The sequence below is a fragment of the Desmodus rotundus genome, chromosome 8 (genome assembly GCF_022682495.2).
Source record: "Desmodus rotundus isolate HL8 chromosome 8, HLdesRot8A.1, whole genome shotgun sequence".
NCBI classification, from domain to species: Eukaryota; Metazoa; Chordata; class Mammalia; order Chiroptera; family Phyllostomidae; genus Desmodus; species Desmodus rotundus.
Genome location: NC_071394.1, coordinates 106,516,635 through 106,543,298, shown reverse-complemented (window position 1 = coordinate 106,543,298; position 26,664 = coordinate 106,516,635). Strand labels below are relative to the sequence as shown.

The 26,664-nt window shown below is 44.1% G+C and overlaps 1 protein-coding gene across 1 annotated transcript in view; it reads left to right on the top strand.

The window, feature by feature from the left end:
- Positions 1-26,234, top strand: part of ACP3 (acid phosphatase 3) — a 42,376-nt gene extending 16,142 nt beyond the window's left edge. The window contains exons 5-11 of the mRNA XM_024565718.3: positions 164-262; positions 2,247-2,339; positions 3,954-4,086; positions 8,578-8,660; positions 10,541-10,644; positions 12,349-12,518; positions 22,677-26,234. Of these exons, the coding sequence (XP_024421486.2) occupies positions 164-262; positions 2,247-2,339; positions 3,954-4,086; positions 8,578-8,660; positions 10,541-10,644; positions 12,349-12,518; positions 22,677-22,795 (801 nt within the window). The 3' untranslated portion in view covers positions 22,796-26,234. The remainder of the gene's footprint in view (positions 1-163; positions 263-2,246; positions 2,340-3,953; positions 4,087-8,577; positions 8,661-10,540; positions 10,645-12,348; positions 12,519-22,676) is intronic.
- Positions 26,235-26,664: the final 430 nt, after the last annotated feature.

The window sequence follows — 26,664 nt, the reverse complement described above, 5'->3', positions numbered from 1 at the left end:
AAACCATTTATCTCTTGTCCCTCGATTTTAGAATTTCTGTCCATCTCAAAACACATTTGAATCTTTTATTAAGATCTCTTTGCATGTTTAAAATAATGCTGCAGCATCTTTAACCAAGTTCTTCCGACTCATGAAGGTTTTATGATTTTTCTTTCGTCCTCAGTTGCTATACATGCCTTTCAGGAACTGCCCCCGTTTTCAAGAACTTCAGAGTGAGACTTTGAAATCGGAGGAATTCCAGAAGAGGCTGCGCCCTTATAAGGTTAAAAAAATAGCATCATTTAGTGGTGTGAGTGTGAGGGCCCAGACAAAGGATGAAGCTGCAGTTTCTTAAAGGTGTGGGCGGAACGTGTCTGCAGGTGGCTGGTTACGGCAGTGGGTTAGACTGTTTAACGAAGGTCAGTCATCACTACCTGGTCCCTATTGCTGTGCTGGGGCCACAAGTCAGTAAAGAAGCCAGTCCCTTCTGGGTCTTATTCCCCTGTCTCGGAGAGGCACCAGGTGACAGTGTGTGTCTGGCTGGGAATCAGCGCAAAGCCAAAGTGGTCTGACTGGGTGTGAGGCTGAGGGCTGGGACTGTTGTCTTCACATACAAAGGGTCGTTTTGTCTTTAATTTATGTTTCTACTTGGCAAAATACCCCTTTTCAAGACTATACAAAATATAAATATGATGCTTGGTACTTTTAAAAATAATATTCTGAAACTGTAATACATTTACACAGTTTGAAAATAAATAAACAAACAAACAAGTAAATAAATATACTTCCCTAACAATTATACTTTTGTTGACACTGCAACATAACTATATATAAACAAAGAAACACAGTGGAAAGTCTCAGTGACCCCACAGGTAATTGCCGGCAGTATTTTCTTATGCAGTCTTGCAGTTTCTTTATTCATATGCAAATAAATGTAACTCTATTCTGGTAGTTTCCCCCTTTATTACACAAAAGTGCTATACTATTTACAGTATTGGACACCTGGGGTTTTTTTAATTTAACAGAATATCTTAGAAATAGTTCTCTATTTGTACAGCTTCCTCACTTTTTTTTTTACTACGGTGTATTTGAATTTATGGTCATACCAGAGTTTATTTAACCAGTCTCTATCGATGGAAATCTGGGTCATTTCCAATCTTTTACTTTTATAGCTGCCTGAATAGCTTGTGCATATAAATAATTTCACAAGACTATCGGGAATAATATCCCAGAAGTAAAATTCTGGAGCAATTTAAAATATTATCAAATTACCCTCAAGACAAACATTATGCCAATCCCTACCCCTATCAACAATGCATGAAGAGCAGCTGTTTCTCCACTGTGTGTCAACCATGTGCAGACAGCGGTAGGGATGCTTGCCAATCTCCTAAGTGAAAATACTGGACACGTCTCCTCCCAAATCAGGAAGGAGACGAGGAAGCACAGTGTTCCTGCGACATGGTGCTGCAGTCATTTCTTCTCTTACCATGAGTGAGCTCTGGGTGGCTTCATCTAGGTTAATGCTGTTTGTTTTATGAAAATATGCTTGGGTTAATACTGGCAAACTATTTCCTAGAAAATGTATCCATCAGACAATATCTTCCAAAATGCTTCCCAGAAATCGCTGCCCATGTCAGCAGGCACAGAGCTGAACAGTGGGTCTCTTTATCACGGCAATCTATGGGTAATACAGAACCCAGAGAAACGTTTGCACCCCACGCACATGTCACGCCTAGAGCCAGATGGCAGGTCCTGTTTTCTCGGGGTGCTCTGGCTGGGAACATGCTTTCCCTTCTCAGCATGGCCAATCATTTGTACGTGCGTTATACTTAACCTATTTCCACAAGGAATTTTGAGGCAGTGCACTTCAGTCTGATTCCAGGACAAACCAGAAGCATGTGGCCATAAACCAGCTGTCGCTCACATTTTTAATGAAATGAGAAAGGATGAATTAGTATTTGTGAAGTTCTTTGAGTTGGCATTACCTTTGCCAGTATTACTGGCACACTTTTCTGTAAAGAACAGCAACACTTAACAGGGATCATCTGCCTCACAGGGAGCATTTGGCAATGTCTGGGGGCATTTGGGGTTGTCACGACTGAGGGGCTAGGGACGATGCTGGTGTCGAGTGGGTAGGGGCCAGGGATACTGCTAAACATCCTATAATACATAGAGCGGCCCCCATAACAAAGAATTGTCCAGCCCAAAATGTCAATAATGCTGATGCTGAGAACCTTGGTGTAGAAATTCTTTTCTGTGTGTTTCAGGATTTTATAGACACGTTGCCAAAACTCTCAGGATACCATGGCAAGGACCTTTTTGGAATTTGGAGTAAAGTCTACGACCCTTTGTTTTGCGAGGTAAAAGAAAAAGCCATCAACTAACTTGCAATCTGATTGTGACATATGCCTACTTTGAAATAGGTGAATGCATTTTCTTTTGCTTCTTTGAGGATGTATTACTTACACTTTCTTTGACACTGCAACATGACTCCAGACTTCTTTATATTAACTTGAACATTCTTCTCGCCACTGTTTATGTTTTCACCCTTTAGAAAATTGCAGACAAAATTGCTTTTCTTCTATGCCTTGTCTCTCGGGAATGCTGGGCTCCTGTCATGGATTTTAATGAAAAAACACAAAGTTATTGTACAGTAAAAGAAAAAAGATTATCCTATTTCTGGATATAAGAACAAGCAAATCAACTTTAAGCCACGCTATTAAAAATGGTTTATTAGGAAAGGATCTCTTTCTTGCTGTATAATGCATACGAAATAACTTTTGTAGCTAGGTGAATTACTGAGTTTTTCAAGGACACGTGGTGTTTCTCACTCACCGTGCTCCACCTACTGGCCGAAAGGGGTACTCTACAGTCCTTGTCTCCAACCAGCTCACTGAGTCCTGGGGCAACATTCAGACTCGCCACGTGACTCGTACCACTTCCGATTTCGAGGTCATCGTGTCTGGGGGTCAGCGATTACTTTCCTAGTTCCACCTCGGTAACAGTGACACAGTTTGCCCCCCTCCATGTCAAAGTTTATTGACCCAAGCACACACTACTTTCCCAATACTGTTACTTTTTCATCATCTGTTTCAAGGAAAATGTGTTAGCCTATTTATCAAAGACCCTTCAGTGGAGAAAAGAGCCCACATTTTGATTCCAGTCTTGATTTTTCTTTTTGTTCTTCCTTACTACCGTTTGATCGGAGCGATTCCGCAATGTGGTCATGGTGTGTGGTTCTTTTTCACCTCTTCCTCTCTTGATTGCTCACTTTTCATAGGTCTCCACTTTCATTCCCCGCCCCCACCCCCACCCCCGCAACCCCCGTCTCCTGCCTTTGACACTGAGATCATCTTAATTAACTCTTCATGGCAGATCACAAACACTGTTAGCACAAGGCCTCTGCCTGCCCTGCTGCACGTGCGCATCAGTCATCAGTCCAGCAAACACTCACCAAACGCCTGCGCGTGCGAGGTGCAGGGGTTCCTCAGGAGTCGGCGCACTAGAAGCTGGTGGTAGTCCGCGTACATTATTGAAGGCTCTAGAAATATATGACCTGTCCCATCCGTCCTCCTAGGCCACTGGTTCGACTTGTAAGGAAATGTCATCTAACCTTGTCAGTTTTACCTTCCCCCCAACCCCCAGGTCAATAAGAAAATTTCTAAACCTTTCATAAAAGAATAAGGTACATTCCTGCCCTACCCCATTCTTACTCTGCAAAATATTAATCATCTTTTCACCCAGAGTTCAGCCAAAAGCTGTGGACATGGTAGGAAGGGGCAAATTTGTTTCTGTGAATTATTCTTCTGAAAATCAATGCTATGACTTACCACAAAGTAACATTTTCCTAGAAAGAAATGGCAGGACGGGAAAAGCGGACCCAGTAGTTCTTGTGGGGTGAAAGATGATCAAAGTCCACAAAGAGGGCAGTCAGAAATAGAAATTCGTGTTTTCTTCCCTTTTCTTTGCTGCAGCACGCTCACAATTTCACTTTACCCTCCTGGGCCACGGAGGACACCATGGCGAAGTTGAAGGAATTATCAGAATTGTCCCTCCTGTCCCTCTATGGGATTCACAAACAGAAAGAGAAATCTCGACTGCAGGGGGGTAAGTACATTTCGAAACTTGAGCGGAGCCATTGGATTTGTGTGGTGTGACAGAGTTCTGAGTCCCGCTTCCGCCAGCAACCAGCACGTGACCTTGGGCAAACCAGGCACTCACTCGTACCAGTTTCCCTCAGGCAGAATGGGGATAATAATAACATTTACTTCGTAGGTCAGAAGGATTCAAATGAACAGATATATTCAAAAGGTTTAGAATAAATTTTACTGGGTACATAAAACCCTGGCAATAAACATTGTGTTATTATAATTATCAGTATTAACCACTTTGGGCCTTCTGGAAAATGAAAGCTTTGGGCTAAAGGTAAATGATACTTTTCAACCTCTTTAGATCAAAGAATCAAGGATTTGTGTCCGAGCCCCATAAAAACCAGTTGTGTCTGATGACCGATAGCATGAATTATTCGAGTGGGTATATGACCAAAGTGGCCTGTTTTCCCGAAACCCTTGATGGCAGCTATTGCGAAAGTTAATAAAGCCTATTTTGCAGGCTAATTATGGCCTGTAGGTTAATACCCATTGCAAAAATTGACAAGCTTATGACTCAGCTTAATTTTCCCACTGGTGTTGAAAGTGGTTATTTCTTAGTGATGCCTCTTCTCAACTAGATGTGGCCCTTCAGAGCATATGATGAATTCTATCTTGATGAAGGCAGACCCAGGCGAGGGGACGCCCAGCCCTTATAGTCGTGAGAGGTGGGTGGAAGAAAGAAGCCAGGGCCCGGATGGGGCTGAACCCTGAGGCCTCTCAGGGCATCGGGTAGGCAGGCCAAGGCACCAGAGGGTGTGTCAAGTTCAGGTGTTGTTAGTGTAGGCATGAAAACTAAGGATGGAGAACAAGAATAGGTTCATTATGTTGTTGGCATAACAATGAAGCAATTCTAAGCCACAGGAAGTGTTTCAAGTCATATGCTCTAGAGAGTTTGAGGGAAACAGGACAGTCATAACAGAACTCCAGCCATGGCCAGACTATGCGCCATGGGGTCGGGACAAGGTCAGCAGAACCCCGAGAGAATACATAGAGGCAAAGCATCCTGGTGGTTGGACCAGACGGGGAGGAAGTTCAGTCAGGGCTGCATAGCTACAGAGAGGATTCAAATCACCAGCCAGGAGAGGAGTCGATTGTAACTACAAAAGAGTGAGGGAAACTGTAACCAGAAAAACAGTGTTTGCCACAAGTTAATGAGGTATCCAAAGTCAGGATGGTCAAGAGCAACTCCATATGAAGCGTACAAAGTAGCTTGTGGCAAACACTCTAGGACAGTGGTTATTAATGATGTAATGAGGTTGCAGGCCTGCTGTTACAACAGTCTTGATTGCATAGCACAGAGGCAGACCTGATAGAAATGAGCGAGTCTTTACTCCGTGCTGAGGGCAAGAGCAACAAAAGCCAGCCTTTTGAGAGCATCCAGAGATGAGTCTTTCATGGGATCTGGTACGTCTGGGGGAAATTCCCAGGCAGGATACAGACTGTGTGTAAGGACAGAGTCTTTACGCGCTGGGGGCCGCCGGACCTTACGTACTAAACAACAAACTGATGCAGAGGGTGAAAGTCAGGCCTCGTTGGCTATACAAGCACCAGGCCTCACACATGGACCACCAGGTGCCAGCATTATGACTCGATACCAAGCCCCTTTAGGTGGTGGAGGCAGGACTCTGGATTTATTTCTTCCAACCTAGTCATACAGGGCTGGGGAATTTAAGCCCTTGCTACTGAAAATGCAGCCCAAGGACCAGCAACATCAGCTATCATCTGACTAGCAATGCAAAACCTCAGGCCCCACACCCAACCAGCTGAATCAGAATCTGCATTGTAATCAAACTCCTAAGAACCTCATATGTACATTAAAGTTGCAGAAATACTTTTCTAGCTGCAAGAGATGGTGGAGAAAAGAGCAGAAAATCCCAGCTGGAGTTGTCAACAGCCTAACAGCAGGTGCAGTGGTCTGTCTATGAACAAAAGATGGGGTTTATCCTAGAAGCTTGCTCCTGTTCTTCTCTTTTTCATTTGGTGCTAGAGGTTGTATTTCACGGCAGCCACTTCCCCTCTCTGGGTCTCAGTTGTCCCCTCCAATTCGTGTGCTGAACTAGACTCTGTCTATTAAAGTCCCTCCCTAAGGTGTTCTCTCAGCCTTGGACTCTAAGGGCTGGCCCTCGTGTGGATGCACCTGTCCTACTTTCTGGAAGAAGTCCAATGCTGTGGATAAGCCAGGAAATTGTTTCCTGAGGGATACTTGCCAAAGCACAAGCTCAGCCTATTGTGCCAACCTGGCCGGGCAAGAGAGACTGGTTGGCAACATGCTTGTCGCATGATGAAGAGGCGGGACGCCATCCCGCAGAGAAAACAGGTATTGACTGAGTGACACGGAGTCCCGTGGGGACAGCAGGACGTTGACCAGCATCTTCCAACCTTCGCCAAAATTTTTGTTCTATCAGTTAGTTTCAGGGGTGATGCCGTTGGGTGACAGCCTCCTTACCCTCCCCCAACCACACACACCTCCCCCCAAGAAAATCCCTGCAGTGCATTTAGAAATGTGTGACTAGTCATATCCATATGAATGGAAACCTCTTCCTGCTCTAGACCAGGGCTTGGCAAACTACACCCTGCATTTCCAAATGCAGCCCACTGCCTACTTTTGTAAATAACACGTCATTGAAACTCAGCCACGCTCATCCTTAGGTTGTGTCTATGGCTGCCTCCGTGCCTCCGCCCAAGAGTGTGCACAGTTGTGGCCGGCCCTCTGGCCCACAAAGCCTAAAATAGTTACTACCTGGTCCTTCACAGAAAAATGTTGCCAATCCTTGCTGTAGCCCGAGGGTGAGGGAAGTGGTGTTTATGCCTTCCAATCAATGGTGTTTCGTCTAGTGTACGCAGATTTAATAAATGGTGCCACAGGGATCTCAGAAGCTGGCTTGTATGACCGCACGGTCTAGTGACTAAGAGCAAGGTTCTCGGGTAGGACGTGCTGGGTTCAGAGACGCTCAGCCTGCCTGCTCACAGTTGTGTGATCTTGGACAAGCCGCCGAACCTCTCTGGGGCTCAGTTTTCCCCTCCTATAACACATCGTTACTGGGATGCCAGAGCCTGGGGATAATTGTGATAGTTACCCCTAGTTTCTCCTGAAACGGTGTAGGCAATCACTCCAGACCAAGAGCTAATATCATTCATTACCATTACCAACTTCCATTACCAACACTGGAGGCTGCTGCAAAAGCACCTGTTGACAGGGTCAAGTTGATGAAGATTGGCGTGACTCACAGAAACTTGGCCGAGGGGGTTAGTACTGATGTGGCATGAATATAAGGCCGAAGTCTGCACAGGCCTTCCCTGGGACCAAGAGCTGTGGACCTGCTGGAGATGGAGCATCCAGCTGCCTCTATTCTTAAGCAAAGTCCCAGCATCTACAGAGAGCAGGTCACCTTCCTCCGTGATTATCCTTTACTGTGCTTATTGGTATACAGACCAATAAAGTCTCTTCCTACTTTTTTGTGAGCTTTTTGAGGACAGGAAACGTGTCTGATTCACTTAGCCAAGTACCTGGCCCATTGCGGCTGCTCAGTATGTGTCTGTTAACAGCAATGCCCTGCTCATTAAAAAACAAAAAACGAAAAACAAAAACGGGTCATTCTCAAGACAAGGGGGCACATGTCTAATAGAGAGACCACCAACAGAGACAGAAGGGGTCTTCAAGTGACGGTGGTGGAAGTCCCTGGTGCACCATGTCCCCCAAACGGCACCTGGCACCTCAAGGGACCCCTCAGCCGTTACTGTCTGCAGACAAGGTCGAGACTGGGCTGTGCGTCTGCCTTTCACCACCTCAGGAGCAACAACCGTGAAGGGCAGAGGCTCTCGTCTCTGAAGACACGTGAAAGCTGAAGATGCTGGAGGTCCCCCTAATCGTGGCATCCAGGGGAACCTGCGGAAATGGCCCCCAGGAAGCAGTCCATGAACAGTACAGACAACTAGAGAGCTGCTTTCTCCCAGGGTTGCAAGCAGGTCCAGCTGCCGGTCCAGAGTGGAAGTAAGAGGTGAAGACAGAGAGATACATGCCCTGCTGTCATTTCAGGTCTGCCCCGGAGGAGACTCCTGGCTAACAACTCTGAAAAAAAAAAAAAAAGCCATCTGAAATCACTTCCAACTTCCTCGGCTGCCTCACCTGAGCTTTAACAAAATCTGGTGTGGTCAAGTCCCAGCCTGCCAGGCCGGCTCTCCTTCCCCAGCTGTGTGAGGCACTAATGTCTCCAGGCCTCTGCTTCCCCACCTAGAAAAGGGTGCCAGCCAGGATTCAGGAAAATACTGTATGGAAGTCACACGGCTAGCACACAGCAGATGCTCGACCAAAATTAGTTCTTCCCCTTTCTTCTCCGAGTCTTGATCACGGCAGAGAGAATCACTAAGTATGAATTCACCGAAAGCTTATTAACTAAAGTGGAAGCCCATGTTGGCTCAAGCTCCATGGTTGGTCTATCTCTTTAAGGTGTCCTGGTCGGCGAGATCCTCCAACACATGAACAGGGCAACTCAGCCATCGAACCACAGAAAACTTGTCATGTATTCTGCGGTGAGTATTTTTGAGTCCACTCAACCCTCCGTTTGCAATCTCTTGGGGGTGGGGGCCTCATCTTCTTCTTCATCGTTTCCCTATTGTCCAGGAGATGGTAGACATCCATACAAAGCTTTTAAAACTAAATACGTAATTCTGGCCCTGGAGGAATTTACACATTAATACTAACAAGAAGTTGAGTAAACATAAAAACACCATGCAAAGCGATATAGAAGTGCCACACAAGCCGGTGCTTTGGTGCCCCAGGGAAAAAAAAAAGCAATCACTCCTTTTCCAAACCAGGGCATCAACGGGAGAGGAAAAGCTGAGTGTGCAGGACTTGAGCTGGATGAGCTGGGATGCGGGTGGAGGGCGATGATGTGGAAGGTAAAGCCACAGATAAAGGCAGTGTTTCCAGCCTGCATGACTAGGAGGAAGTTGGAACCATGAACAGGAGTGGTCTTAGGCCAGGTGAATGGACCAATTAGATAACTGGGTTTGAAATGCCCAGGGGGCATCCACGTAGAAAACTCCAGTTGGCTAAGGAATACGTAGAACAGGGAAAGAGAAAGGGAGTTGCAGCTTGAAGTTAGAGCTGTACTTGGGTACAGGAAGAAAAGAGAGAGAGAGTCCTTCTTGGGGCAGGAGAGACAGGGGGAGAGACACATTTGCAGGCCAGTTCGCAGGGCCCATGCCCTGAAATGCCTGCCCTTGGGGTCCGGGATGAGCAGGGAAACTGGACATAGAATGCTGACTCCATCTGTCACCCACTGTCTGCGTGACAGAGGATCTCTCAGAGGACGTTTGGCGGGAGAAGGCCGTGTTTTCCTTCTGCATGGAAAGGGAAGATGTGGTTGAAGACACAGGGAACTCTGTTTATCATCGGGGTCCTGAATGGTCCATTCCTAGACTAGAGAAAGAGCTCAGGAGCACAGTGCTTCCTGGAGAGAGGAAGGCCTGAAAAGTCAATCATGCGAGTTTCTCCAGTTTCTTTTTTATTGACTCTATTGAGGTGACATTGGTTGATAAAATTATGTAGGTTGCAGGTATACAATGCTTCGTCTGTATATTGTACTGAGGGCTAACCACCCCAAGTCAAGTCTCCTTCCATCCCCATTCTAGCTTCTAATCTGGTTTCTATTTCTGACTTGTGTGACTTCTGGGAAGCCGTGTATCTGGAACGCCATTTCTTTCTGTAGTAAACCAGTTCCCGCCCCTTTTGAGTGTGTGTACGCTGCAGCATAGTTCAGGCAAACAAATGTTATACCCATTTGCTGTGTATGGAGGTTGAGGATTTCCTAAAGTTAGGTAGACAATCAGTGACAAAACCAGTCCCCTCTGCCTCCCAGACACTCTGTGGTAGACACTGAACAATTACTTTTAAGCTACACACTCTTCTTCCCTATGTTTTATCCTCCCTAAATATTTATAACCTCATATAGTACCCCCACATTTTAGAAATCATAGATTTTTCTAATCTATACACAAAAATAATCTAGCATTAATATGTTCCAAGATATTTTAGAATTTAATGAAAATCAGTGACAAAGATGCTACTGGGAACAGCCATGGGAAAGAAAATCACAAGACTTGGCTTAAATGTACTTTCTTCTGTCGGGATGACATGATATTAAGCAAGTTGCTTAATTTCTCCGGGCCTGTTTCTTCATCTTTCAAAGGGGGATACTGATATGTATGCAAATCTCACTGCCTAGCACACAGCAGATGCTCAGCCAAATTAGTTCTTTCCCCTCTCGGCTTATTAAGTCACTGGGGGTATGGGAAATTTAATTGAATCACAAACTATCATGGTGTTCTACAAGTGCTTAATACACACCTATTGAATGTAAACCTGAACCAGAGGCAAAGATGCAGTGATTTGTTTCCAATCTCTGTAGCATGACACAACTGTGAGTGGCCTGCAGATGGCGCTAGATGTTTACAACGGAATCCTTCCTCCCTACGCTTCCTGCCACTTAACGGAGTTGTACCTTGAGAAGGGGTAAGTGTCTAGAAGGTGCTTTTTAAAATTAATACAGCTGGACCTGAATTTTTGTTATTATTGTTATTGTTAGCTTGACCGTACTCTTAAAATATTTAGTTTTTAGTTAGGTACATAAACTTTAAAATCCTACGCTATATTAAATAATTCACTAAATTAAAAAATATTACTTTTTTTCCATGTTCACAATTTATGAAACAATTTACCCAAACTTTTGTATGCATCTTAACTTGTGTCTTCACCACTAGAGCCAAATGCAAATCCCCTAAAGCTGTTTACCAGATATGTTAACTAATAAGAGCAATGTTGGTTGCTGTAGAAATGAACCCCAAATTCTCAGAGGCTTACTTAATCCAATGGAGGTTTATTTCTCACTCATCCATCAGTTCAAGGTAGATGATCATGGCCGGTAGGAGGCGACTTGTGGTGTGAGTCACACACAGTGGTTCAGGGAGCCAGGGTTCCGTCTTCTGGACCCACAGTTTTTAGGACCCCTGTGCTCAACTGCAGGAAGCTCGCAGAAAGGAACAAGAGGGTGAGAAAGCAACCTGCTTAGGAACCCCCTCGGCCCAGAAAGGGCACGTATCACTTCTACTTACATTCTGCTGGCTAACATTAGTCACTTGGTCCCACTGAGGTGCAAGGGGGTCTGGGAAATGTAGCCACTTCTCAGCTGTAAGTCTATTGTATGGAAAGAGAATCACGAATTTTGAAGGACTTTGACTGGTCACCTTTGCCATATCATCTTGAGATAAAAATACCATCACCGGAAAAATTGCCCCACTATGTAAGTATTCATTCACATAATATTAAGGAAGTTGGTAAAAACACCTTGTAAGGAAATATTTGTTTATGTGGCTTTTTAAGTTATGTTTTAAAAGGCTTGTTTGTAACAACATCCAAAAGCGGCAATTGTGCAGTTACTGTCTCTCCCCATCCCCTGCAAAAAATCACTGAATCCTGCTAGAATTTCCCTCCTTCCTCTTTGGCAAATGACTTTCACAAGCACCTCACACTAGCTTTGCTGAGATCGGTTTAGGCCCACGGACCTTCCCCGAACAGTACACTGTTTTTTGAAATCAGGTATGGAAACTGCCCTCTTTACTATGAGAGAATCTAAGAACTTGAATATGTCACCACTCCCTCGTTCTGAGGTATAATTTTGATAAAGTCTTCACTGTATGTTCAAGCACACATGTTACGTGTTTGTTATTCAGTTCCATGTTTATGGCCTGCTTAAGGAGAGGGGAGAAAGATTCATCCAGAGGAAAAACTGAAAAATACTGAGAGATGAAAAGAGAGAAAAGGAAGGAGCACATGAGAAGCATAAAAGGGGAAGAATATGAGAAAGAAACCCCCACACCCCACCTGCCCCCCAATTCCTCCTCAAAGACTCATCAGATCACCCCCAGCTCCTCCAGCCGTGGCCTTCCGGCCTCTTCTCTGATGAAGTACCCTGGTCCCCACCTCCTCTGCCCCTGGTCATCTAACACACCAGCCCCCCCCAATGCTTTACCCTCCAGATCTGCCCCTCCTGCCCCAGTCTCCCCATTCCCACCCCTAAATTGGTTAAAATCTGCACATTCCCACAAATTCTTCTACCAGTCCCTCAGCTGATGTGTTACAGGCCAACTAGAAGGAAACTTAGTGGCAATTCAACCACACAGAACTAACAGAGCTCGGTCCTCTACTTCCCCCCACCAGGGAGTACTTCGTAGAGATGTACTATCGGAACGAGACGCACCACGAGCCATATCCCCTCACGCTGCCCGGCTGCTCCCCGAGCTGTCCTCTGATGAAGTTCACTGAGCTCGTTGCCTCTGTGATCCCCCAGGACTGGTCCGCGGAGTGTAGAATCACGAACAAACACGAAGGTACTGAGGATGTTTTGAATTAGGTTGCGTGTGGAGCCCTGCGGAGAGGGCACAGCACCGTTTCTTAGGGTGGGTGGTGCTTTGAGAATACAGCCTGGCCATTCTCCCCAGATCTGAAAGAAATAGTTTTGGGGAGATAATTGTATGCTTCGGGGACCCCTATTTCAGGCAACTTCAACATCCCTACCTGGCCCTGCCCCTACTTGCCATAAACCTTGACTTGATTTTTTTCAGTGTTAATATAAAAGGGCATCGAGGCCAAACATAATCAGAGATAAAACTTCAATCAAAGCTCATGGGGCTGCCATGAGTTACATGGTTGGCCACACCTTGTGTTGTTTAAAGATTTCAAGATGCTTTAGCAGAATTGAAGGAGGCTGTTCTTTAAGTGTCTGAAGTGGAACAGATTTCAAACAAAATCCACACCCTCAGTGAGAGCCAAGATGGAAAGACTTTAATCCTAGGCTAATGGGCAAAGAACCAACTTACCCATTACTTCCAGCCTTCTCACAAGAAGCAAAGAAATGAGATACACTAGAGAGATGTGGAGAAATCTTCTACACCAGGAAATTGACCCTATATTTTAAAGTTTCTGTTAAAATGCTTTGGGTGACAGAGCTGAAAAATAAACACCTCTTTGTATCCTTTGGCCTTGGAAAACTCATGTTACTTTGGAAGATACCAAAAGCAAACTTTCCAGAAAACTTTGCTGTACGTAATACATACAGTGGCTCTTGGCATACGTACATCATTGCAAATAAATAATTGGATGAGAAAGAGACAATGAGGCACAACACATTGGAGACGAGAGCCCTGTGTGAGTGGAGCTGCTCTGGAAGCTCCAATGGCGAGAGATATTGAGTGTGGAGCTGGTTTCAGAGAGGAAGCATGGTGACACATTCACACTGGAACAAAATTAGAAATGTCCAAATGTCCTGAACGCCTCCAAGGCCAAAACTTGCCGAAATGTTGAAAGTGTGGCTGTGACATCTGTTCTGAAGACAACAGCAATGCATAAGGCTTGGGCCCCGGTATCTTCAGAAAACCTGAGCACTCACAGGTCCCGCTGAAACTGCTCACTGGATAGGGAGAAATCATGTTCAAATGACAGCTCGTTAGAGCCCTGTAGATTTGCCACGTGGCGGATGTACTACATCTAGGGAACAACGTTACCATTATGGCTAAAGAGGAGGTGGTTTCTAGACATGGTTTCTTCGGGGTGCCAGAGTCCAGAGCAAAGCCATTCCCTCCCCCGGGTGACCATGGGGTGACTGGACGTGAGACGTTGATTGACATGTTTATTTGTGTTCTTTCTTTCCCAAGTAAGTATTTGGCCTCGTGGCCATCGTCCAATTATTCTTTCTCCTCCATGCATGTAACTTTCCTCCAGAAGTGAGTCAAATGTAAAATAGTGAATAAAGGCATTATTAGGAAGCTCAACACCATTACTTTTTTATAATGAATTTTCAAAAGTGTGTGTGTTTAATTATAATACAATTCCTGGAGGACAGATTTTAGGGACTCTTTTTTGTTTTGAGGTTTTATTTTAATGTAACAGGAGGAAAAATATATAAAGTAAAATGATTTGCCTGGCTTAAATTAACATTTTACATTGAAATCGTGTTTAGTTTGGAGTTTACTACTTTGGAGAAAGGCTAAGCTGATGGATGGCTCTATTTCATCTATTTAAGATAACACTTGCTTCAAAAAAAAAATCCTTGAGCAATTTACAATGTAGTAGGAAGTAAAGAGGTACATAGTATACAGAATAAGGGGTTTGTGTTTCAGGACTACAAGGGTTGCTATGGGAACAAGAGCTACCTGGGTTTGGAGGGCCAGAGGTAGGAGTGTCAGAGAAGGCTTCCTGCAGGAGGTGACAACTGACCCATCTGAAGTCAGTTTGGATGGAGGTGTCTAATGGAGGGGTGCAAGGTACTTGAAGGGCATGTCCAACGCCCTCGTGGCTGGAAGCTGGAAAGGATAGGGGACTTACTGTGCAGAAGATTCAGGGTTCAAAGAGGTCCCCACAGGTTTCCTTCAAGAGGCCAGTTCTAAGGAGATAAAATTTCACCTCCACAAGAGCAAGGATTCTAGCCATTGTGTTCTCTGCTGTATCTGTCCTCAGCACCTGGCATGGATTGGTGCTCATGAGTGTGTGTGTGTGTGTGTGTGTGTGTGTGTGTGTGTGTGTAAAATTAGTTACCTTTCCTCCCTGAGCCTACAGAGAGAGAGAGAGAGAGAGAGAGAGAGAGAGATTTGTTGTTCCGCTTATTTGTGCATTCACTGGTTGATTCTTGTATGTGCCCGGACTGGGGATCAAACCCACAGCCTGGACGGATTGGGATGATGCTCTCTAACCAAGGGAGCTACCCAGCCATAGCAGATTCCATCCTAATTAGCTGCAGTATCCAGTAACCTGGGAGGTAGTTTTGACCCCGCCCCCCTCTCCTTCATCCTCCACAGCTAATCTGTCACCTCTTATCAAATCTGCCTGTATTGTGTTTGTGGAAATCTTTTCCTCAAAACACCACTATCAACAATTCAAGATTCCTATAGAGTGAAATAGAATTAGGCAGCAGAATACGGGAATAAAAAGGAAAACTCAGGGACTGGTGGGCTGGAGCCACCAGCTCAGACAGATCAATGGTGGAATGAATGTGTGCGTTGCTCACCACCTCTGAGTTCAACAACTTCGTTTTGTCACGGCTGGAGTATTTTCACCACAGAAGTCAGCGTATGCCACAAATCACTGTGTTGTTTCTTGATGGGTTTTTTTTTAGTGTTTTATTGTTATGCTTTCACAGTTGTCCCAATTTTCCCTCTTCACCCCCTCCACCCAGCTCTCCCTCCACTTCTGTAGTCAGTCCCCACACCATAAGCCAGGTCCGTGGGTCCTTCATACGTGTTCTTTGACTGATTCCTTCACCTTCTTAGACCCAGTGACCAGCACACAACTGATTTTAGCTCATAGAAAGCTTGTTAAGAGTCTGTGACGTGAGGTGGTCTTCATCAGCGTGAATTTGATACTGAACTTACTTAAGTAAGATGGATTGCATTGGTTGTACACAGTCTCACGCAGTGATGCTAAGGGCAGCAGGTGAACATTTCAGGGAGACAGATTGTGTTCACGTCAGGGGATTTCTGGGACTGAAAGTGTCCACTGGGCTGAGGGTCACTTGCCTCAATACAGACTGTAGAGCAGGGTGAATCATGGGAGGTTGTTGGGGTTGGATGACTCCTTAGTAGGGCCACCAAATTTAGCAAATAGACATACAGGGTACCCAGATAATTAATTAATAGATCTAACTGCTGAATTTTTATAATTTATGTCTTAAAAGGCCAAATTAAGGATATTTAGGGTGTTCTGAGAAAGCCAACACAGGAAGCAGGACAAAACCATTAAATTAGACGTATTCTAGATAAAGAGAACAGCTGGCAACCCTGTACCTTAGGGCATCTCCAGCCATGAAATCCTACTCATACCTGAAGGCAGTGTTGTCAGCTGGTAGACCAATTAATTTAATTCTCATATCAATTAAATTAACCAGAGCCTTTGTTAGAAAATTCATGATAAAGTCTAACTTCCATACTGTGTTACTTAAAAATAATAAAATTCTTTTTTTAGAAAGTGCTTATTTATTTAATTCCAAAATTTTACTACACAATCAGACTTTCTTCCCTAGCAGTACCCCAATCTCCAACTCCAGTTAATTCTTCCTTTTAAAGACTTTATTTATTTATTTTTAGAGAGGGGAAGGGAGGGAGAAAGAGAGGGAGAGAAACATCAATGTGTGGTTGCCTCTCGCACACCCCAGTGATTTCATAGGAAGGAGGTTTAAGGTGGGCAGTTCCCATTTTCCCTAACACGCCTTGTGAAGTTGAGAAACTACAGCACATAATACACATGCCCAAGTGTCAACCACGAGCCTTCAAGGTGGGACCCGTACCTTTTTACTCCTCGAACCTCCAGGCAGTCAACAATGCCAAGAACCTGGTCCCTTCAACCAATGTTTGCTAACTGAATAAATGCTCAGCTCTCCATACCTAGCCTGACTTCCACATGGCTGAACTCAGATGTCAGAAGCCTGAATTCAGTTGTTCCATAAATAAGGGAGAGAAGCTATGAACGAGCCTCAAACACAACCGCACTATAAAGGTGCAGGCATGGATGATATGTGTATATGTATCAAGACGTCTGTGTTACTTGATCTCTGTTCTCAGCATAGTTGCCTTGGCATTCTCATTCCCCCATTGCTGTTTAGAGGCCTGTTCAATGGTACCCCAACCCAGCACCCTGCCCACCTCTGAAATGAGCCCATCCGATTGAGTTTTTTTTCTCATCCTTGTTGCCATTCTCATCAGTTTCCCAAGACACCTCTCATCATTCATAAAAGGCATTGGGAACTTGCTTTGGTATACGCCAACTCACTCCCCACTTCCACTCCTGTCCTCAACGAAGGCAGTTCAGAAGTCATAACAATGCTCCATCTCATACCCTACCCACCATGCCAATATCCACCCTAGACCAAACCAAACACACCGCTTCTCCATTCTGACCTGCTGAGTGAAGCTTAAGCCATTGTTACCATTTCTGACTATGAATGTTGAGACTTCTATTCCAGCCTTAGCTGGATCTTTCAACCCTACTTGGTAAATGTATTCATCCTTAGTGGACTCTTTCCTGTTTTCTACAGAAAGGCGTCATCATTTTTCTGAAATTTCTAATTCCATTTTATGGAATTAGATGGAATTAGAACAGTTGGGAGGCTTCTTTAATTCTCATGAGATGTCCTAAGAAGACCAGTATAATCCACTGAAAACCCTTTTAAGTTGTCCTGTCAGTGGCACAAAATACCGTATTTTGCTGTGTATAATGCACACATCTTTGCCCACATTTTTGAGGGAAAAATAAGGATGTGTGTTGTACATGGGTAGTACCTAAAACGCCTTGTATCTGCTCTTGTGTTTTGTACTTATTTGTTACATAAAGTTTCTTGTACCATCATATGTTCAAAAATAAGTGCTCAAATTCCTTTATAATATAAAAAATAAGTATCTAAATATAAATAAATACATAATTGGATTTAAAAATTAAAACGAAAGGTATTTTTTCTGAAAGTTTGGGCCAAAAACATGGGTGCGCAATATACACGGCAGAATACAGTATCTCAGTGGCTTTAACCTGCCTTTACTGCTGTCTGCAGGGAAACCTGTTCCTCCCTGAGCAGCCTAACTCCTTTCCTTGTGCATATGGTCCCAGCCCCTCAGTCTCCTTGGTCCTCAATGCATCTCTCAGTTGGCTTCACTCTGTTCCATAGGAAGAGGCTCCCTCCCTCCTATGATGAACATGCCCAAATCTCTCACCAGAGTGTGCCCTCCATTGTCTGCTCCCTCTCACCCTCTTCAGTCCAAACATTCTCAGACTAGTGGTTTACATGCTCGGCCTCTACCTTCTCATATCTCTTTCACTCCTGAACTATTCTGTGAAATGGTGTTCATCCTTCCTTCATGTTTTTGAAACTTCCTTTTTGAAAGCCATCAGCGCCTAATCCAGCAGCTCTTTTCCTTTCCCCGTCAACCTCACACGCCCCCACTCTGCAGAAAAGAGTACTGAGCCTCAGAAAATGACATTCCACAGGTGGTAGGGCCAGGGTTCAAGCCTAACTCTTTCTAACACCACATATCCATTATTTCACAGTCCCTTTCCATCCCACAGTGTCTGGCGGACCATTTCCTTAGGACAAATTCCCCAAAATAGGATTAGTGGGTCCGAGTACATGAATATTTAACAAGCAATAGATCTACACTGACCACCTATTATGTACTCAGTATGTACCTATGGAGCAGGCATTAAGTTTGCTGAGGAAACAGCAGCAAGACAAGCTTGTAGACTGGCAGGGACGGGAGAAGCAGGCAGGGAGGAGCAGAAGACAGAATTAAACAAGCCCTCACTGTCACCTACAGTGAGTGCTATAATAAAGGCCGTACAGAGGCCGTTAGCCTAGGTCTAAGAGGCCCGAGAAGGCTTCTCAATGGGGGGAATGTTCACACCGAAAACTAAAGGAAAGACGGAATTAACCAGGTGAATGAAGATGAGAGAGGAGAACGTTACAGACAAAAGAGAGAAAATGTGGAAAAAGCCGTGCCGCTGAGAGCAGGGGGCACTTTAGAAAATGGAAAAAGTATATCTGGTGAGAATACCAAGAGGCTGGAGGGGCATTAAGTGACTCATAGGTCAGGTAGAGCAACTCTGGTCATTAAAGGGTTCAGGCAGGAGACACAGGGTGTGACTGGCTTCTTGCCTTTAGAAGGACCTCTTTGGCGTCAGAAAGGAGACCAGATAGGAGAGGGGTGGCTTTGGGGGTGGGGAGAACAGTTGGGAGGCTGTTGCAATAAGCCAAGGTGAGTGAAGGAGAAAAGGAGACGTACTCAAAGGGGGGAAATAGATCTAGTACGTGGGACTTGGGGATTAATGGCAAGAGGAAGAGGCTCTTGACGTATATTGCCACAATTGTTTTCAAAAAGTAGTCCCAATTCACACGCCGTGAGCAGCCCTCATGTGTTTCTTTGTTGAAGGACATCTTCTCAGTCATTACCTGCACTAGGCCTCTTTGCAGGGGGATATAGTTAGTCACACTCTCTTTTCAGCATTCTAGAACATTGCTCTGTCAAACTCACCAAATCCTTTACGATATAAGGAACCTATAATTTTAAAAATGAACGAGAGAGAGAAAGAGAATCTCTCAAGTCCTCTTTGCTCCCAGACTCCTTGTTTAGTTTCTCTTGGATTGACACCTTCCACCAACCTCCTACATGATCACGTGCCAGGGTCCCATCCTTGTTTCTCTCGTTCCACACTCAGCAGAAGCCAGTACTACCCAGGCCCCCATCTCCTACATCTAGAGTCCTTATTTCCACCTCTACATATGGAATTCTAGAGCTGTTTTCTCCAGCTGCCTACCAGGATAATAATCTATTTCAATCCTGCATGTAAAGCGAAATTTATCTCCTCTACTCCAAACTGATCCTTTTTAATGTGCTTCTCATCTCAATTCACAGCCTAGTCATCTCCTCATTCACAAAAGGTAGAATCCACAACTTCTCTACCAGTATATTTAGTTCATCACAGAGCCTGTCAACCCAACTTCAGAGGTATCTCTTGAATTCCCTCATCTGCTTTCTCAGGGCCATAACTCAGTGTCTCATCAAAGGCATTTTAACATCTCTCAGTCAGGTATATGGTGTCTCCATCATCCCATCTTTTCCCACAGTTTTGGGTTTGTACGTTTTTTTTGTTTTCTCTGTTAACATAAATTGGGCCACGTCATATCCACGTGTAATAGTTGATGATTTCCATTTGCCCCATGGCAAACCACAACTTCTAAACCCTGGACCTCAACCTACGTCTCTGGTCTCACCTCACCATCACCTCTCCTCCAGTCACGCGCAAGGGCTCGTTGCTTACCGAACCTGCTCTTGTGCTACCCATTCTGTCTCCTGGCAAAATCTAACTTAGCTCACAGGCCAGCTCAAACCTCACCATTTTTCTCAGAAGACTTTCTAAACTCTTTCTCTTCCAAATACAATACTTTGTGTTGATTGCAATGTCCTCTCTCCTCCAGTGGTATATCTTCCACATCCCTATCTTACTATTCCTCGCACTATCTCATAATCATCCACCTGATTCTCCCACAAGGTACTAAATCCCCTCAAGAGCAGGGATCATGGAACCCCAGAGCCTATCACAGAGCAGGCATGGCACATGCTGTGTGTTCACTGCCTGCCTAGGAAGGCATAAGGAAGCAGAGAGGGAAATCATGTTCCATGGAACCACCATGAGAACATGGCCACAAAAAAATCACTGAAAATAGTTTCCAAATACAGAAAGTCAGTCATCAACATTCTCTTAGTCTCTGTCTTCCTCCCTCATTTCCATTTAGTCCTTTTCTCCCTTCCTCAACTCCATCTAGTCCCCTCCAACATTGCATTAACTCCATCCTCACTGCTAATAGCACCCAACTACAGGATCTAATTTTATTAACACTCACCTTCGCGTGATGCTAAGAGGCATCCTGACATCATGCGGAAAGCACTGGACTAAGAGTTGGGAGCCCAGGTGTTCCAGACAATTAATTCATTCCACAAATATTTACCCAGCGCCTTCTCTGGGGCAGGTGCTGTGCTACGTGCTTGGGATACACTCATGAACAAAAAGACAAAAGTCCCTGCCTTTGTGAAGCTTACATTCTGTTAGAGAGAAAGGAGGATAGATAACAAACAATGAACATTATAAATAAGTACTTTAGAAGGGGAAGATCTCAAGCACCAGGCTGGAAATGGGTGTGGGGGTAGGGCACATAGGTGGCACTTTTAAATGAAAGCCCTTCACGAGAAGATGAGATCTGGGCGAGGCAGGTGATGCAGTTGCCTGATGCAGAGATGCGTGAGAAGAGCATCCAGACAGTGGCAGCAATAAAGGCGGTAAGGGGGAGTGCGCCTGGCAGGTCTGAGGATCAACAGGAAGGCCTGTGCGGCCTAAAGAGAATACGTGAAAGGAGAGGGGTAGCAGAGGAAATCCAAGAGGTTAATAAAGCCAAGTGACGAAGAGTCTCATGAACTGTTACCATCAAGACTCGGGCTTTCACTCCAAGTGAGACCAGCAGACTTTAAGTAGAGGAGTGACTTGATTTGACTGGAAGTCACTTGGCTGCTGTGTTAAAAATAGACTGGTTGTAGGGAAGAAGGGAGAGAAGCTAGGGAGCAAGTCAGGAGGGCATTGTAGTAACCCTGGCAAAAGATGATGGTGGTTCAAAGCAGGGTCGTGGCAGAGAAGGGGAGAAATCACTGGTTCCCAGATATAGTTTCTGATAGGACCAGCAGGATTTCCTGACAGACTGGGTACAGGATGTGAGACAAAGAGAGGAGTCAAGGAAGACCGCAGGAGTTCTGGGCTGAGACACTGGAAGGAGGAAGTTTCCATCCCCTGAAGGAGGGAGGCTGCAGGAGGATCAGACTTGGCAGGGTGAAGGGGGGTAGGGGTGCTCAGGGGTTGGGAGTTCAGTTTTAGAATGCCTGTTAGATGTCCAAGGGAGTAAGTCGAGGACACAGTTGGATACATGAGTCTTGAGTCTGGGAAAAATTTAAATTTGAAGTCTTTAGTGAATAGATGGCTCTTAAAACTATACAACTGATAAGATCCCATGGATTCCAACCCAAATTCAATTATCTGCTTTACCTTAGCCACATTATCTCATCTCTCCATGTCTCATTTTTGTCATCTCTACAGTGATAAAGTTAGGCTAAAGAAGAGATTTTCAACTGTGCTCCATGGAGCAGTTGACTCTGCAGGGCTCCGCAGACAGAGCTGCCGGGACCAGAGAGATGCTAGCCCTCCCAGTGCCTACGCCAAGGAGCAGTCGCATGTTTTTACAGTGAAAATCAGACATACATTTAGAGATGGTACAAGCTGATATTTAGGATGCCTATACTATAGTGGACTAGGGTATGTGTGTGGGGGGGGTAGGCGGTAACTTTCCAGGGGAAATAATAAATAGCATCTCATTTAAAATGACCCCCTATATCTGTATCCTGACCAGTCAGCCGTCAAAGGGATGTGTGTAAATAAAGGTACAGATTAGCAATAGCACACAGTTGTCCTAAAAAATGCTTGTGATAGTCAACATGCGCTTAAAGTTTCGTCTTTAAAGAATATTTACCAAAAATCAAATTCAAAGACTGAAAGATGATATTCCATGTCTTTTAGAACCAATTAGTGATCGCACTCGAGTATTCAGAAATTCCTTTGACCCTGAGACCATGAACAATAATACTTTTAACTGTAGAACAATTGATCATTTTAATCATAGAAAAATACATAAAATTAATCGTGGAAGAAGATGTTAGAAATACTTTAGTCAGCTGCCCTCCCTTTTCAGTGGGGAAGTGGAGCCCTGAGGTCAAAGGTCAGGCTGGAATCAGGCCCTAGGTCATCTCCTGGCCCCCAGCCCCGTGCTCTTTTCACCACACCACGCTGATTTCAAGGCTGCTTCAGAAACGCCACTGACATTTCCATGTAGGACGAAACCAGCACTGATTGGTGATCTTCATATTTTTCTAATCCATTAATTTGACATTAATGCTCCTCCTATTTTCCCACAGTTCTCGGGATCGCCCTGGCCATTGCCTTTTTCCTGGTGTCTGGTATCCTGGCAGTGCTGCTGTTTACACTCATTCGCTCGGGGCCCTGCTGGCGGAGAGACTACTACGGGAACATCTGAACAGACAGCTGAAGAAGGGCGGACGCACCAGGCCAACCTCCTGTGGAGCAGCATCTCTCAGTGACACAGCATTCAAAGGACAGTTTCACCATGTGGGCACCACCCTCCCCACACTCTTCCTTTTGAGTCTGCCCATCACAGTGCCCCAAGGACAGCCGCTGGGCTGACTGATGAATGAACACCCAGGCTACCTAGTTAGGTCTCCTCATCATAGTGCAGGCTTCTCATTGGGCCAGAAAGATGCTCTGTGCGAAGGAGAGCTGTGTTCTCTAGCACAGGTGTCCCGAGAGAAATGAGAAGACACACTCCAATCTGCCTTTTGCCTGCAAAGAACAAAAGGTTACATGGTGTGGCAAAGACATAGATCAAAGAAGACTGGATAATGCAGGGAAATTAGACTAGAAGTAGAATAGGGGGATTCTTAAGAAATAAGACCCCATTAGAAGGTTTAATAAATCTGTTTTTTTTCAGCCATTAAATAGGTTTAATACAAACATACACTCTGGAAAAGAAACCCAGGTGTTTGATAGCCAACACATAACACACATATCTGTATTGAAAATACCTTAGAAAGAGATATTTTAATTCTCAGAAGCCATAATATCAACTACTTTAGTTGTAGCTCAGGTCATTTCTCCACAATTTCTATAATGGGGAGTAATTAGGAAATCTATGTACCCATGGGGTTTTTTTAACATCAAATATCAGAGCTGGATATGTTTAAAGTTCTAATTTCTTTATTTCATTTTAAAGTTAAGAGATTTTACTTTGATAAGGGCTATTCATGGCCATGATGAAATGATAATGGATTTTAATTGCTACAAATAGATCTGAATTTCTCAAGTGGTGAGGTAGATAGAAAAGTAGACTGAAGGATGAAGACCGACTGTCTCAGCTCTGCACCACGTTGGAACAAATTTTTTAAAACCTTAAACCTTGGATTCATAATCCAGAAACGAAAGTCCTGATTAGATGAACACAGAAGTCGCATATTGTTCTTAGGCTCAGTGAACAATTTGCCTTCTTACTTTGTACTCTGGATTGGTCATTGTCCAAGAAAGCACTTTCGTGAATGGTATCATTTTAGTAAGCCTGAAATTTACTTTTAACTGTTTTATTCTTCATTAGCTTCCGACCAGGCATTTGGTGAGAAATTTAATCTCCCTCATTGGTAGGGTTCTTCACCTTCTCAGGTTCAACCAGAGGCCCCACAATGTACCTGGTGGAAAGAGGGAGATAAGGGATCACTAGGCCACTGTCCACACTGGTCTCCAATCAGGTCACTTTCTATTATGATGTGGTGTCCTGAAGGTAGGCAGAGAACCTCGGGGCCCTGGCTCCCAAGGCCACACAATGGGAGTTCACCAGCATGGCATTGTCCAGTCCCCTACAGAGGTGACACCCACAAGCAGTGCTGGCATTTTTGACCAGCACAAAGCCCCGCCCCCCAGAATCCTACCCCATCTCTTAGTCTCAGAAATCTTTCTCTGCCCTGGAATTCCATGGCATCCCCCAGTTAAACTCCAAGCACTTACCTCTATCATCCTCATTTTCTACATATTCCCACTGAGCCAAGGCTATTGCAATCAAAAGCCTTGCCTTCTCTTGCCTGGCAACTGCTGCTTTCTGCTGGAACACGAGAGGCACATGGGCAAAAAAATTCAAGATTTGGCTACGTTCCCAGCTTGGGAAAGGGAAAACCATCTATAGCAGCAAGAACAAAGGACAAATTTCTGTCTCCATAAAGTAGCTACTATATCAGTAAGGAAGCCACAGTGTCTCATGCTAACGAGTGATGAGATTTTAAAACAGAAGTCTGAACAGAAACGTAAGACATGGATTTTCTCATTCATTCAGCAAACATCTATGGAAGACCTACTATTTGCTAATCACTGGCCTAGATGCTACATTGTCCATCCCTAATGTGATTATTAAGGTATTTGGTCCCAACAACTACTTATACAGAGTTGATAGAATGTAAAAGTAAAAGCTTCCACTACCTTTACCTCACATTTTTTTCTTATGATAAGTGGCTAAAAGGACTTCTACTTTCTACTGGTTCTGAGAGATTTTTTTTAACATCCCCCATTTCTCTTCCTTCTACCATCTTTGATTACTGTAAAAAGCTCTCACGCCACTCCCAACTTAGTTGTCTCTTTTACCTTCCACAGAACTATGGCAGGTTATTGTTTTTCATACTTTATGGCATATTCACACAGGACAAATGAAAATTCAAAGTGACAAATGGTCTACAGTGATAAAGCCCAGAGCACAAAATGTAGTGTGACATTTCTCAGGAAGTAAGTTAGTCATCCAACTGCAATCGGAAAGTATCTCTGCTGATAAAAGACACTTTTTTAGATGGGTCAGGAAAGACAGGTCCATTTGACACAAAGATAAATACTGTTTGCAAGACAATTGCTAGGGTTGAAACAAGCTCTGCCCTAAAATGCATCCCCCACATTTGAACCACTGTAAAGGGAACACAATTACAATATTGCAATAATTAGTACATCAATGTAAGGACATTCCCTACCATAAAAAATATCAGCCATGTATATGTAGGAAAGTTCTAAGGAAGAGTTGTCGGTGGAATATTCCTAGCTAGAATGGCATTGCATACAGAAAATATTAAGAGAACATGATTACAAATAATGGGTGGGATTAGAAGAGTACATGCATTAGAGGAAAATATTTTACTGGAGGTCACTCAACCAGCAAAACTTTTTATGTAAGAACCGGCATTTCTTCTAATCGAGTTCCCTATTCTCCCAACTTCCTGTTTTCTGTCTTATTCTAATGCTGTTGACACTGATTCTTTCTTCACAGCCAGGGGCATGTCTTGGTAAGCGAAAGTCAAAGTGTGAGTTTCTCTTTTGAAACTCTTTGTAGAAACCCCATGTGAACAATAAGGGGATACACATACAATAAGGGGTACTTGGGTGCTTCCAACCAGGGCTAATAAAAAAATACTGCAAGCCACATGTGAGAGTCACATATGGGATTTCAAATTTTATAACAGCCGTATTTCGAAAGGTAAAAAGAAAGAATAAAATTAATTCTAATAATAGCATTTATTTCACTAGTATACCTCAAATATCATTTCAACATAGAGTCAATATTTTAAAATTATTATGAGATATTTTACAGTTTTTTGTACTTGGCATTTGAAATCTGATGTGGATTTCACCCTCACAGCACACTCAGTGTGGACCAGGCACATGCCAAGACTTAACAGCCAGAGAGTGGCTACCATATTGGACAGTGGCCACCGTATTAGACATCACCACTAGGGACCATTCTGAAGCAACGAGAATGTATGCTTTGTTATAATTTGTAAAATCCACTTTCAGATTATTGTGAAAACATAAAAGTCATATTTTTATATCTATATCTTATTTTTGCATGTGTGCTGAATCAATAAAAGATTTTTCTGAAATTTTTATTTTTAAACTTGCTTTAAGTAGGAACCTATACTTTTTCTTTAACTACCCTAAACTAAATGGACAAGTTCCTCTTCTTATTAAATGTTTTAAGAAAAAATTGAACTTCTGGCCAAGATGGAGGTGTAGGTAGATACGCTTTGCTTCCTTGCACAACCAAAAGAAGGATAACAACCCATTTAAAAATAAAAAACAACCAGAACTGCCAGAAAATCAAACTGTATGGAAGTCCAACAACCAAGTAGTTAAAGAAGAAACATTCATCCAGGCTGTTAGGAAGGGTGGAGACAGGCAGCTGGGGCAGAGAGGACACATGGCAAGGTGGCAGCTGGTGGACCAGATGGTCCCACATTTGCATGCGGATAAACCAGGCGGAATAACTGGGGAGTGAGACAGACTGAGCAACCCAGGGTTCCTGTGCAAGGA